This window comes from Suricata suricatta, chromosome 12 (assembly GCF_006229205.1).
Source record: "Suricata suricatta isolate VVHF042 chromosome 12, meerkat_22Aug2017_6uvM2_HiC, whole genome shotgun sequence".
NCBI classification, from domain to species: Eukaryota; Metazoa; Chordata; class Mammalia; order Carnivora; family Herpestidae; genus Suricata; species Suricata suricatta.
Window position 1 is genome coordinate 90,543,590 of NC_043711.1, and position 12,513 is coordinate 90,556,102.

The 12,513-nt window shown below is 45.6% G+C and overlaps 1 protein-coding gene across 1 annotated transcript; it reads right to left on the bottom strand.

Annotated features, from left to right (window-relative positions):
• Positions 1–5,811: 5,811 nt before the first annotated feature.
• GTSF1L (gametocyte specific factor 1 like) lies at positions 5,812–6,312 on the bottom strand. Its single transcript, XM_029917624.1, is given in 3 exon segments — positions 5,812–6,018; positions 6,020–6,090; positions 6,093–6,312. Coding segments are annotated over 3 exon segments (498 nt in total).
• Positions 6,313–12,513: the final 6,201 nt, after the last annotated feature.

Sequence of the window (12,513 nt, forward strand, 5' to 3'; positions counted from 1 at the left end):
GGGACGGGTTTAAATTCATTAGGCCACTTGCGGGGCGCCTGGGTGGCTCAGTCGGTTAAGCCTCCAACTTCAGCTCAGGTCAGATCTCACATTCATGGGTTCGAGCCCCGCGTCGGGCTCTGTGCTGACAGCTAGCTCAGAGCCTGGAGCCTGCTTCCGGTTCTGTGTCTCCTTCTCTCTCTGCCCCTCCCCCTCTCATGCTCTGTCTCTCTCAGTATCAAAAATAAATAAAAAAACAAAAAAATTTTAAATTCATTAGGCCACTTGCCACGTACAAGCTTTGTGAACCGAGGCAGGCGATTTAGCTTCTCGGAGACTCATTTTTCATGTCTGCATATTGGACATAGAAGTAGTCGCCCCTCGGTGTTGTGGCCACGCCTTAGTAAGACAGTATCCACAAGCCTCCTGGCTTGAAGGGAGCTCCCCTTGCATTTTCTCCTCCCACTGCCCTGCCAGAGCCCCTTTCACCCTAAGACACAGCTCTGCTGTGAGGGCTCCCCATTTGCCAGGGATCCTCAGCATGTACCTGGAAAGCTTGTCCCCCGCCTGGGGCTCGTGAATGCTTTTTTTTTCCCCAGCCCTGGGCTCTCCTCTGTGATTCAGCCACAGGGGTCTGGCCCAGCACCAGTGTGCTATGGTCACCAGCACAGCTAGCAGATGTTTTTATGATGGTCTCAGTAAAAGTGTGCTTTGCAGCAGGTGTTCTCTGGAGACTGGCCCAGTAGAGGCAAGGAATGAGAACTGGGGGGAGGGAACCGTCAGCTGGCTGAGCTCCAGCCCAGGAATTCAGAACAGGCATTCCTTTCTTGCCAGGTCTTTCTTCCCTGATGTCCAGGCAGGAGTTTTTCCTAAGCCCATGTATTAACTTTTCCTGAAACACCTCAAGTCAGGCCGTGAGGGTCACTGGCCAGCGGGGGAATTGCCTACAGGCAGCTCCGTTAAGATAGAGCTGAGTTCAGGCTCTGTGCCTGGAGCGCTGTGTGGGGAAAGATTCGGAAGGTATCGTCCAGGCTCCGGAAATTGTGCTGTGATTGGCTCGTTCTGTCTGTTACATACACGGGAGGTGGTGGCAGCCCTGTACATTTCATGTATTTACCTCTGTCTTTGGCTTAAAGGTATTGGTTAGCGCTGCTCAGAATAGACACGTATTTGATTTAGAGAGGTGAATGGAATGCTTTTAAATAGGTGGGTTAGGTCTCTTTTCATTTTCATTTATATGATAATTGACACATGGGGATTGATTTCTACCACTGTATTTTGTGTTTTCACTATTGATTCCCCCTTTTTTCTTTTTTAAGTGTATTTTTATTTATTTTGAGAGAGAGAGAGAAGCAAGCAGGGGAGGGGAAGAGAGAGGGAGACAGAATCCAAGTAGCCTCTGCACTCTCAGTGTAGAGCCCAATGCGGGGCTCGAAGTGACGAACTGTGAGATCATGACCTGAGCCAAAATCAAGACTCAGACGCTCAGCTGACTGGGCCACCCAGGTGCTTCCTCCCCTTTCTTTTCTTTGTTGAATTTACAAAGTTTTTTTTCTTTAATGTACATGTTTGAGAGAGAGAGAGTGAGCGAGCGAGTATGTGAGAGCAGAGGAGGAGTAGAGAGAACGGGAGACAGAGGCTCCAAGCAGGCTCAGGCTGTCAGTGCAGAGCCCGATGCTGGTCTCAAACTCTCAGACCATGAAATCAGGAGCTGAGCCAAAGTCGGATGCTTTACTGACCGAGCCACCCAGGAGCCCCAAATTTATAAAGTTTTCTGTAATCTCCTGGTCTGTTTGTTCTTTTTGCCTGGTTTGAATCATATAAAAAATATTTCTCTTATTTTAGAGTCTATTTTAAAAATGTTAATGCACATATTTGTTACTGTTTCTATCCTTCTGAACAATGTCCTTTCCTGGTCTTTTTTTCTTCTTTTTATAAAACGTTTTTAATGTTTATTTTTATTTATTTATTTTGTGTCTTTATTTTGAGAGACAAACAGAGAGTGAGCGGGGAGGGGCAGAGAGAGAGGGAGATACAGAATCCGAAGCAGGCTCCAAGCTCTGAGCTGCCAGCACAGAGCCCGACGCAGGGCTCGAACCCACAGACTGTGAGATCATGACCTGAGCCGAAGTCGGATGCTTAACCAACTGAGCCACCCAGGCACCCCAATGTTTATTTATTTTTGAGAGAGACAGAGAGACAGAGTGGAGCAGGCGAGGGGTAGAGAGAGAGACACACAGAATCCAAAGTAGGCTCCAGGCTCCCAAATTATCAGCACAGAGTGATGCAGGGCTTGAACTCACAAACTACGAGATCATGACCTGAGCTGAAGTCTGATGCTTAGCTGCCTGAGCCACCCAGGCACCCCTTTCCTGGCCTATTTTCATTGAGCAGCTTTGTTTTATCATTTTAAATGCAAAATTGATGATTTTTTCCAGTTGATTAACTCTGCATATGTAGTTTATAAATTCATTTGCTCATCTTGTTTCTCTTACCCCATTACATTTTCTTTTTGCTGCATAATACCACCATTTCTGCTACTAGTAGGTAGCATTAGTCAGGAGCTTCCTACGTGCCAGACATCGTCCTGGCAATCCTACGTGCCATCCCTTAATCCTCCACGCTGTCCTAGGAGTTTGCCATCCCTACCTTGTGGACGAAGAAACAACCACAGAAAAGGGTATCCCCACGGTCTAACATTAGTAAGAAGTGTGGTTGGGCTTCAGTCCTGGCTGTTGTGTTGCTCTTTGCTCTATGTGTATTTACTTTACATTTTTTGTTTTGAAATCATTTTAGATTTACAGAAAATTTGCAAAGATAGGACAGAGAGTTCCTATATGTTCCCTCCACTCAGCTTTTCCGAATGTTAATGTCTTACAAGAGCATGGTACATTTAGCGACACTAAGAAATTTGCATCAGTACCATACTAGTAACTAAACTACAGACTTTATTTGGATTTTACCAGGTTTTCCACTCATGTCTTTTTCTTTTCCAGGACCCAATCTAGGATCCTACATTGTGTTCTAGTATATGTTTGTATATTTAAAAATATTTTTAGCATGGAAGACTTCAAATATATATCAAAATGGAGAGAATAGTAAAATTTGTCTATCACTCAGCTTCACCAATGATTAATTCATGACCAATTTGTTTCATTCACACCCCAAACCAAATTTCTTTTTTCTTTTTCTTGATCCTGGTGGCCTGTAGTTTACAGATACGTGCCCCACACATCACCTTCTTATGTGAACTGTATGACAGTTCTCTAATTCATGTACTTTATTAATTATGGACTTTTTTTTCCACATTTTAATTTTATTTTTGAGAGAGAGAGACACACACAGGATGGTCAGAGAGAGAGGGAGACACAGAATCAGAAGCAGGCTTCAGCCTCAGAGCACGAAGCCTGATGCAGGGCTCAAACCCACTAACTGTGAGATCATGACCTGAGCTAAAGTTGGCCGCTCAACTGACTGAGCCACCCAGGCTCCCCTAATCATGGACTTTATAAGGCCAACAACTAGAACAACTTCCTCCTCCCTTCCTCCTCTTTCTCCTCCTCCTCTTTTCTTTGCAAGAAGAAATCTTTATTTCCCACTTCATAGAAAGAATTGAGGGGCCCAAGGTTGGCAAAGTTATGATTACTTAAAAATAACTTATCAGTTAAGATATCCTCCTGAAAAACTTATGAAGAGTTGTCTTTTGCTGTTTTAAAAAATGTGTATTTTAATCTTTTGGCCTGATAATATATTTACATGTAAAAGGTACTGAAGGGTTGGTTGCAGGCAGCGCCCTGTGGCAGATGACTGAAATTGCCACAAGTATGAACTTGCGAAGGTCTGACCTGTTCTGGTGTTTTCTCCTATGAGACCAGCTGTTGCGAAAGTGCCCTGAGGGAGGGAAGGGAGGGTCAGGAGTATCCACCTTCACAAACTACGTGGCCTTCTGAGGCCTCCCCCTTTATTTCAGTCTTCCCTAACAGTTACTGCCTCTATGGTTTGGGGACATTCCATTCTTTTCTTTCTTTTTTTAAGCTATTTATTTTGAGAGAGACAGAGGGAGAGTACGGATGGTACAGGGGCAGAGAGAGAGGGGGACAGAGGGACAGAGGATCCACATAGGCTCTGCCCTGACAGCAGAGAGCCCGATGTCGGGCTTGAACTCATGAACTAAGAGATCATGACCTGAGTCGAAGTCTGACACTTAACCACCTAAGCTACCCAGGTGCCCTTGGGACATTCCATTCTTACCATGAATTTCTCACGTATGAAATAACAGCAGATGAATTTGATCCGTGAATCCTCTTAGAATTACAGGTAGCGTTGGGTTGGTATATGGTTTTTCTGAGGGGAGGGTTCCAAAGCAAAAGGGGACAGTTTTTTTTTTTAATGTTTACTTATTTTTGAGAGAGAGAGAGAGAGAGAAGAGAGAGAGAGAGACAGACTGCAAGTGGGGGAGGGGCAGAGAGTGAGAGAGACACAGAATCCGAAGCAGGCTCCAGGCTCTGAGCAGTCAGCACAGAGCCTGATGTGGGGCTTGAATCCGCGAAGTCGATCACTTAACTGACTGCGCCACCCAGATGCCCCAAAAAGGGGACACGGTTTTAAATGTTCATGAGACACAGTGAGGTGTAATATAAACCATAGGATTAAACTTTTACTTCCTTTTTTTTCTTTCTATGTAGAAAAAAAAAAAAAGTACTAAAGTGTCTCTAGGAAAGTCTCTCTCCCCTGACTTTCTGTTACCTAGTTGTCTTCCCTGGGGAGAGCTGATCATTTATTTTCTTTCTTTCTTTCATTCTTTATTTCTTAAGATTTTTTAGAAGTTTATTTATTTTGAGAGACAAGAGAGTGCAAGTCAGGGAGGAGAGAGGAGAAAGAGAATATCAAGCAGGTTCTGTGGTCAGTGCAGGGCCCCACATGGGGCTTGATCTCACAGACCATGAGATCATGACCTGAGCAGAGATCACAAGTCAGATGCTTAGCCAGCTGAGTCCCCTGGCGCCCCAAGAGCTGATAAGTTTCTAGGGAAGAGACTTAGAAAGGATCCGATTGGAGACATTAAAGGCTTTGTAGGTGGACACCTGTTCTCGTGTATCCTTGAGAGAAATTTTATGTAAATATAAGCACATACATACATACATTCTCTCTCACAACTCTGCAAAAATGGTAGCATAATATACAGAATGTTCTGGACTTGGCTTTTATCAGTTAAACCAGGGGTTGGCAAACTATGTCCCACAGGCCAAATCTAGCCGGTTACCAGTTTCTATAAGTGGTTTTATTAGAATCTCTATTTATTTGTCTTCATATTGTCTGTGGCTGCCTCCATGCCACTAAGGCAGAGCTGAACGGCTGAGAACATGTGGTTCATAAAGCCTAAAATGTTTGCTCTCTGGCCTTTTAGAGAAAGTACTCGCCGGTGTCCGCGTTAGACGCTGTGTTTCAGCCTTTCTAAGCCAGGAGGAAAGTGCTTCCTTACCCTTCCTCACGCAGCACACTCTTTCTGCATATGGCTGCCCCGTAATTCATTTACTCAAACCCTCCCGCCAGGGGTGTTTGGATCATTTCTGACTGATCTTTACTGCTACAGATAACACGGGAGCACGTGTCACTGGTCATTTTTACAGCAACTGTCAGATTGTCCTCCACAGAGATTTATCAGCTTGCCTTCTCACCAGTGTTAGGAAAGTGCCTGTTTGCCCATCTTCGCCAGCACAATGTCCTGCCAGCCTTTAGATCTTTTCCAACTGCTACGTGAAAAACAAGGTGTCGGAGGGTGGCCCGCTCTGCACACTTCTGTTCTGCTGAGTTGCATCTCCTTTCTGGCATTTAAGTGGCAAGTGCTCCTTTCTGCTCCTGGTGGTTTGCCCTCCTGGTCTGAGAGTCTTCTGGGGGGTGGTCAGGCATTGGGGATGGGCCTCTCTCTCTCTGACTCTCTTATGTCATTTCACAAACAAGCTTTTGGGGAACAAAAGTTTTAAGGATGAACATGAGAAGGCAGTGAGTGTGGTCGACATTCCAGACGTCAGAACCGGGGCAGCAGGGGGGCCTCTGGAGGGACATCTCCGCTCTGCTCTGAACTAGGAAGGCTAACTTTCAGGGGTGCGGGCTGCCCTCTTCCTCCCCTGTGCTTCCGTTGACACACGCAGCCTCGGGATCCTCCAGCTTTGTGATGGGGTCCACATGGCAGGCGTTGTATTTGCAACTGGCCATCTTTTTGGCTTTCTTGGAGTTCTGTCCCCTGCAGGACGCCAGGTGGGACTGAAATCGGCTGAGTGGGCCCCGGTGGTGCGGGCTGTAAGGGCAAATTTCTAAGGCTTCTGGCTCCATGAGAAATTGTTCTTGAGGCAGAGTAGCTCACCTCCCAGAGTCAGAAGGCAGCGGCCCTGTTGGAAAAGCCCTTGGTAAGGAGGATGGAGCTGTCCTCTGCCCAGAGTTGGTCCTCAGAACTCGGCCAGCCAAAGTCTTAACAACTCATGTTTCCGGTGCTCTGTGACCACGAGTGGTGGGTCAGGAGAGAGACAAGGAGCTGTCAGGGACAGCGGCACAGAGAGCAGAGTTACACAGAAGAGCCAGATAGAGCACACGCGAGAGCCAGAAAACCACCGCAGCTCCGCGGGAAGGTGAAGAGGGTGCATGCCAGCTCCCCTTGACTCCTAGAGGTCCACGGTGTGATGTTGGGGAGCAGTCATGAACGGTCACAGTGGGCAGCCTGAGTCATCAGTGAAAGGCCACTTGCTGTCCCTCACTTTCAAAAGGCAGGGTAGCTTTGGGAAAGGCTGTTGGTGGCATGTCTCTTGTCATTTAACTGTTTCTAAACTTATATGTTTAATGTAATTCCTGATACATTTGAGATTAAATCTATTATATTGTGCTTCCTGACCTATTCCTTGGTTTATTTTTCTCTCTTCCTCATTTTAGATCGACAGTTAAAAACAATTCTTTCCATTTCTGCCACAATTTTGTAAGTTACACACTCTTTAATCAATAGTGGTTACTTTACAAATTAAAACATTCATAAATAACTTATCAAGGTTTAAAGTTCATAGAAGTTTCATCCTTTTCCCAAATAACACAGGACTTTGTCTACATTTACTTCCCTCCTGACTTCTCATGTTATCGTTTTAAGTCTAATTTTAAAATGTTGCCCAGACAGCATTGCTGTTGTCATTTCACACAGATCAGGTTTGTTGACACTTGTCCTCCTGCTGCTTATAGTTCAGACCTGCCACCTGGGATCACTTCGTTTGCATTAGAGGTGTACCTTTTAGAATGTTCTCCTGATGAACTCTCCTGGTTTTGTGTTTGTCTGAAATTGTCTTTATCTTATCCGCCTTCTTGAAGGATAACTTTGTGGAGTATAGTTGTGCTACATTCCTTTTTTCACTGAAGCAGAGTTCCGTTTCTTCCAGCTTCCACTAGGGTTGGAAATTCTGAATTCCACCATTATTCCCTAACTTGTTGTGAAGGTAATCTGTTTTCATACGTCTCTTATAAAGAACTTTTATTTATCTTTAGCTTTTCTGTAGTTTCACTATAATGTTGGCACGTGGGTCTCTTTTTTAATTTATTCTTTGTTTTTACTTTTAGACCTCTGGAATCTGTGGATTAGTGTCTTTCATTCATTTTGGAAAATGTTCAGCCATTGTCTCTTCAAATATTGCTTCTACCTTATTCTCATACTTCCACTGAAATGATACATGTCACTTCCACCAACATTTCCTTGTCCAAATTGAGTCTCCTGGCCACACCACACTCATGGTCAAAGAGGTACAGTCCCTATTGTGGCCCCAGGAGGGGGAGTATAGGGACTTCGACAAGAGTCCTAAGAGGTAACTGGCCGGCTCAGTCTGTGGCATGTGTGACTCTTGATCTCAGGGTTGTGGGCTTGAGCCCCATGTTGGGTATAGAGCATACTGAAAAATAAAATCTTAAAAAAAGAAAAGTCCTAAGAACATCCCATGTCTCTTTGTTACCAATATTTGTTTACCTTTTCTCCACACACACACAACATACTCCCTCCAGCTCCAAGGGAGAAAACCCAAAATTGCAGTTTAGAGTGGAGGGATAAACACCTTGTCAGTGCTCCCTGAAGGCTGCTTGCGTCTGGCAGCCACTTGTTCTAGAATGCTGGGCATTTTAGCGCTTCCAACCAACCTGTTGCTGTGAGGAATGAGGGGCTCATAGAGTCGTGCTCACTGTTCCCCCATTACTCCCCATCCCCCTAGGGATAGCTTCTGGTGTACTTTGCTGAGAAGGCGTCCTTGGTAAATTGTAACTTCCATTCCATTTTTGGGACAGAGTGCCCATTTGCTCCAAGCCTGCAACTCAGTATTGGAGGAGGTATGACCCTGCCCTGCTGGGCGTTAACAGGGGCTTTGGCATCTGCTCTTCCATACCCCCACAGCCCAGCACAGTGTTTATGGGCGATGCTGACAATGCATTTTTCAGTTCTTCGCCCCATAGCCTTGTTCATGCTTATGACCAGGGCTGACCCAGGCACTGAGTAATTCAGGCATGTGTAAGTCTGCAAATGGAGATGATAATGAAAGCACTTCACCCGGCATTGAAATCCACATAGTAAGGAATAGGACATTAGCTATCTCCTGGCCAAGTACCCATTAGTGTGGCAAGCCAGCATTTAGTCCATTATGGAGAGAGTGAAGGCTGGGCTTGGTAATGCTTCTAATGGACATCTTGAATGGTCCGCAAGCCTGCAGCCTTCTCCCAGCATCTGCTCTGAGCCTGGGACCTGACAGTTCACCATGGAAACTTGAAGGGAGTGAGGGATGCAGACACACCTACCTAAGCGGCACTTCCCCCGACCTGTCTGCACCTACATGACCAATAATGCAAGTGAGGTCAGATTCTGCTCATTACCCTCCCGCACTTACCATCTTGAGAGGTGCTACTGACAGATGGTAATGCAGGCGTAAAGAGAGAAGGTCACGGAGCATGCAGGAATAATGTTTCCTGAAAATGAACAGTTGTGTGTCTTGGCCAGCCAAGACAGCACTCGTCATTATGGGGTGGGATGGAGCCATTAGTGGATTAGAGTCACAAGCTTGGAGTGACATCTTGCATCAAGACTGGCTTCTCTCCCAGGGCTGGCGTCCCTTCCAGAGCATCCCGGAGGATGGTTGTATGGCAACAGGGAGGTCCCTACTCCCTAGAGAATTTTGGTGTGGGTTTCTTACGCTGAGCCTCACCGAGTGGCCTCTTCATACCCTCTAGCATGTCCGTGTGAGCTCTGTGCCCTCTGCTCTGGGAGCATCCTCCAGGACGTAGGGATATCCCAAACGTGCCAAACTCACGTCATGTGTATGTGGCACTGGGGTGCGTTGTCTCCTCCATTTCTGGCTCCCAGTGTCTCCCTGCATGTCCAGCAGATGGGCACGGACAGTCTATCTAGCTAGACTGGACTCTGGCCCCCGGGTCTTCACCTACGCTGCCCTCTGCTGGCTGCTCCTTGCTCAGGGCTGTCCTGGTCTCGGCCCACTGGGCTCCTGCTGGCCCCTTTGACTTGAGAACTTTATTGTGAAAACGTCCGTGTTGTGTGGTGCAGTGCTGCTCAAACTCTAACATGCACACGAATCACCCGGGGTCTTGTTAAGATGCCAGGCTGGGTGAAGTTTTTGGTTCTCTCTGTCAGGGTTATGTGTCACGGCTGTGCTAGATTTGTAGATGAGTTGGAGCACTTTTTATATTTTTCTGCTTCCTGGGTAAACAGCCTGGGAACATTATTGGGGAGTTTGAAAGAACTGTCTGCTAAACTCCCTGACTCCTACCCTTTTGGGAAATAGTTCTGTGTCCATGTTCAACTTGGTTCCACGGTTTTCTACTTCTCTTGGCAATTCCCATTTTTTTAGAAAAGCATGGTGTTATGGATTGGTTTCCCTCCACTCCCCAATTCATATGTGAAGGCCCTAACCTCAGTGTGATGGTATTTGTAGGGGCTTTTAGGAAAGTAATTAAAGTTAAATGAGATCATAAGGGTGGGGCCCTTATCCAGGAGAACCGGTGTCCTGATAAGAAAAGAATGAGACGCCAGAGATACCTCTCCACAGGAGCATGGAGAGGCCATATGAGGACATGACGAGAAGGGCCCATCTGCAAGCCAGGAAGAGAGGTTCCGCCAGAAACCAACCCTGCCAGCACTTTGATCTTGAACTTCCAGCCTCCAGAATTGTGAGGAAATGAACTTTTATAGTTTAAGCTTACGTATAAAAATACCCAATCGGCAGTATTTTGTTATGCAGCCTGAGCAGACTAATATACAGGCATTCTCCACTGAACATTCTAGGTGAACGAGCGTACTGTGTGTATTTAGCATTCTCTTATAATTTGAAAACTCTTCTCTGCACCTTTGGGTAAATTTCCTGTACTTTTCTAATTTTTTATTTATATTTTGTATACTCTTTCTCTCTCTCATGGTTCCTCTTTCCTCCCTTTATTGGGCTTTTACAAGTCTAGATATCTTACAGCTCTTTACAAGGAGCAGAGTCTTTGATTTATCAGTTCTACTGATTTTTATGTTTTCTAGTTCATTAACTTTTACCTTAACTTTTAATTCTCTCCCTGAGTTTATCTTGTTGCTTATTTTCCAGCTTCTTGAATTGGATGCTTCATTTACTTTCAGTCTTTCTTGTTTTATAACAAAAACATTTAGAGCTACAGGCAGTGTTTAGTTACATTCATGAGTTTTCCTGCGCAGAGAGCCGATTGTCATTATGTTCTGAATGGCCTATAATTGCAGTTTTGTTCCCTTCCTTGACTTGAGTTATTTACGAATAAATTTCTAAGTGATTTCATTTTTTTCATTTATCCTTTTGTTTTTAATTTGTTTTTATTGCATTGTGGTCAGATAATGTGACCAAAGAGGATTGCTCATTAGTATCTCTGAGGTTTCCTTGTGGCCTTGAATGTCATCAGTTTTAGTCACTTCCTTACAGATGTTTGAATTAAATGTCTTTTCTGTTTGTATGTATTTGTTTCATGAGGCTGGGACACGAGTCCTACAGGGAGCTGGCAGATAGCATCCCTTTCCTGGGGAATCGCCATGTCTATCAACATGGTCCAGGAAATTCTAGGTAAAACAGACCATGTACCTTCATTTAGCTCGGTATGTCTGAGCCTCAGTTTCTCTTAACGTCTCATACCATCTTGAACAGTCAGTTTTCTATGGAAAGTCTTTCAGGAAATTTTGCTTTAAGTTCTACTCTTATTTCTTGAGGAACAACTATTTATGAAAGGTTGTAGTACTCAAGCCCCTCGCTTTGGACCTCTGAGGCCATCCTTGAGTCCCTGTTGCTTCTCTGTTCATTTTAAAGAAGGAGGCGCTGCGGTGGGGGAGGTCTTTGTGTCTCTGCAGGAGGCTGTACCAGCCTCAGTGCAGATAGGATTTGCTGTCCCTTTGCTTTGTTTTCTCGGAGGCTGCATTGTCTGAAGCTGAGGGGGGATGCTGCATGGCAGTGACTTCACCTCTGTGGTCAAGGTTTCTCTGTTTGCTCTGGCAGCCCAAAGTGAGCTGGGCCCCCTTGCTCTACCCACCCACAGGAACAAGCCCTATCTCATTCTAACACCAGTGCTGGGGGTGTGAAGTGGGACTACAGCCTGCAGTGCCAGGAGCCAGCCCTCCCGGACCTCTTCAGGGGTGACATCAACACCAAGCGTTGGTCCCCGACAGCGGCCCTGCAGCATTAGCTTGCCTACTCCTTACTGCGTTGAGCTTGTCCATTTCATGGAGTCCTGCTGCCGATGTAGCTCTGTCTTCACTTGGCTTCCCCCAGAAGTAGAGCCTGAGGCAAGGATTCAGACGCAAGTAGTTTCTTTAAGTGAACCTGTAGCGAGCGGAGAAGTGAGATGTAGCTGTGTGCATATAAAATATTTTAAAAGAATGAGACAAACACTGTCATGGTATGTCTTCTGTACTTTCTAAAGCTTCCAATGTACACATTTTTCAATAATAAGAAAACCAAGTAAAAATTATACTTAGAGAAAAATATATGGAAACTAGTAAAGATGCAAATGTTAAAGTGTGTGATGCAAATGCTGCCTCAGTGGGCATCTGAAGGCCTTTGGGGAAATAATGGGGAATGGTAGAAAACGCAATTCAGAATTGCCCCACCCAAGGGGTCAGGGAGCTGGAACATGTATACAACAACTTCCACGATTCTCTTCGGCTGACACCTGTATCAGGGGCTTTATAAGTTCCTTGGCCCTTCTGACCTACCAAGCATGGGCAGTTCTGGCACCACAAACAGATGTGGAGACTGGAGGTTAGGCAGAACACACCAGAAGGCCCCATGGATATTCGTGGGGCGCCGACACCGCTGCCCCGGGGTCCCTTCAGCTTACTCACAGATTTATTTCTTCTTATTTGGTGATTTACGGTGCAGCCAGTCCAACAAATGTTTATGACCAGTTCTTTAAAAAAAAAAAGTCCCCGATGTGTAGCATCTGCTGATTTCCATAGTATAAACTCTCCCACTGTGGCTGCCGGTGGTTTCACAAGGAGCTGGCAGGACCCAG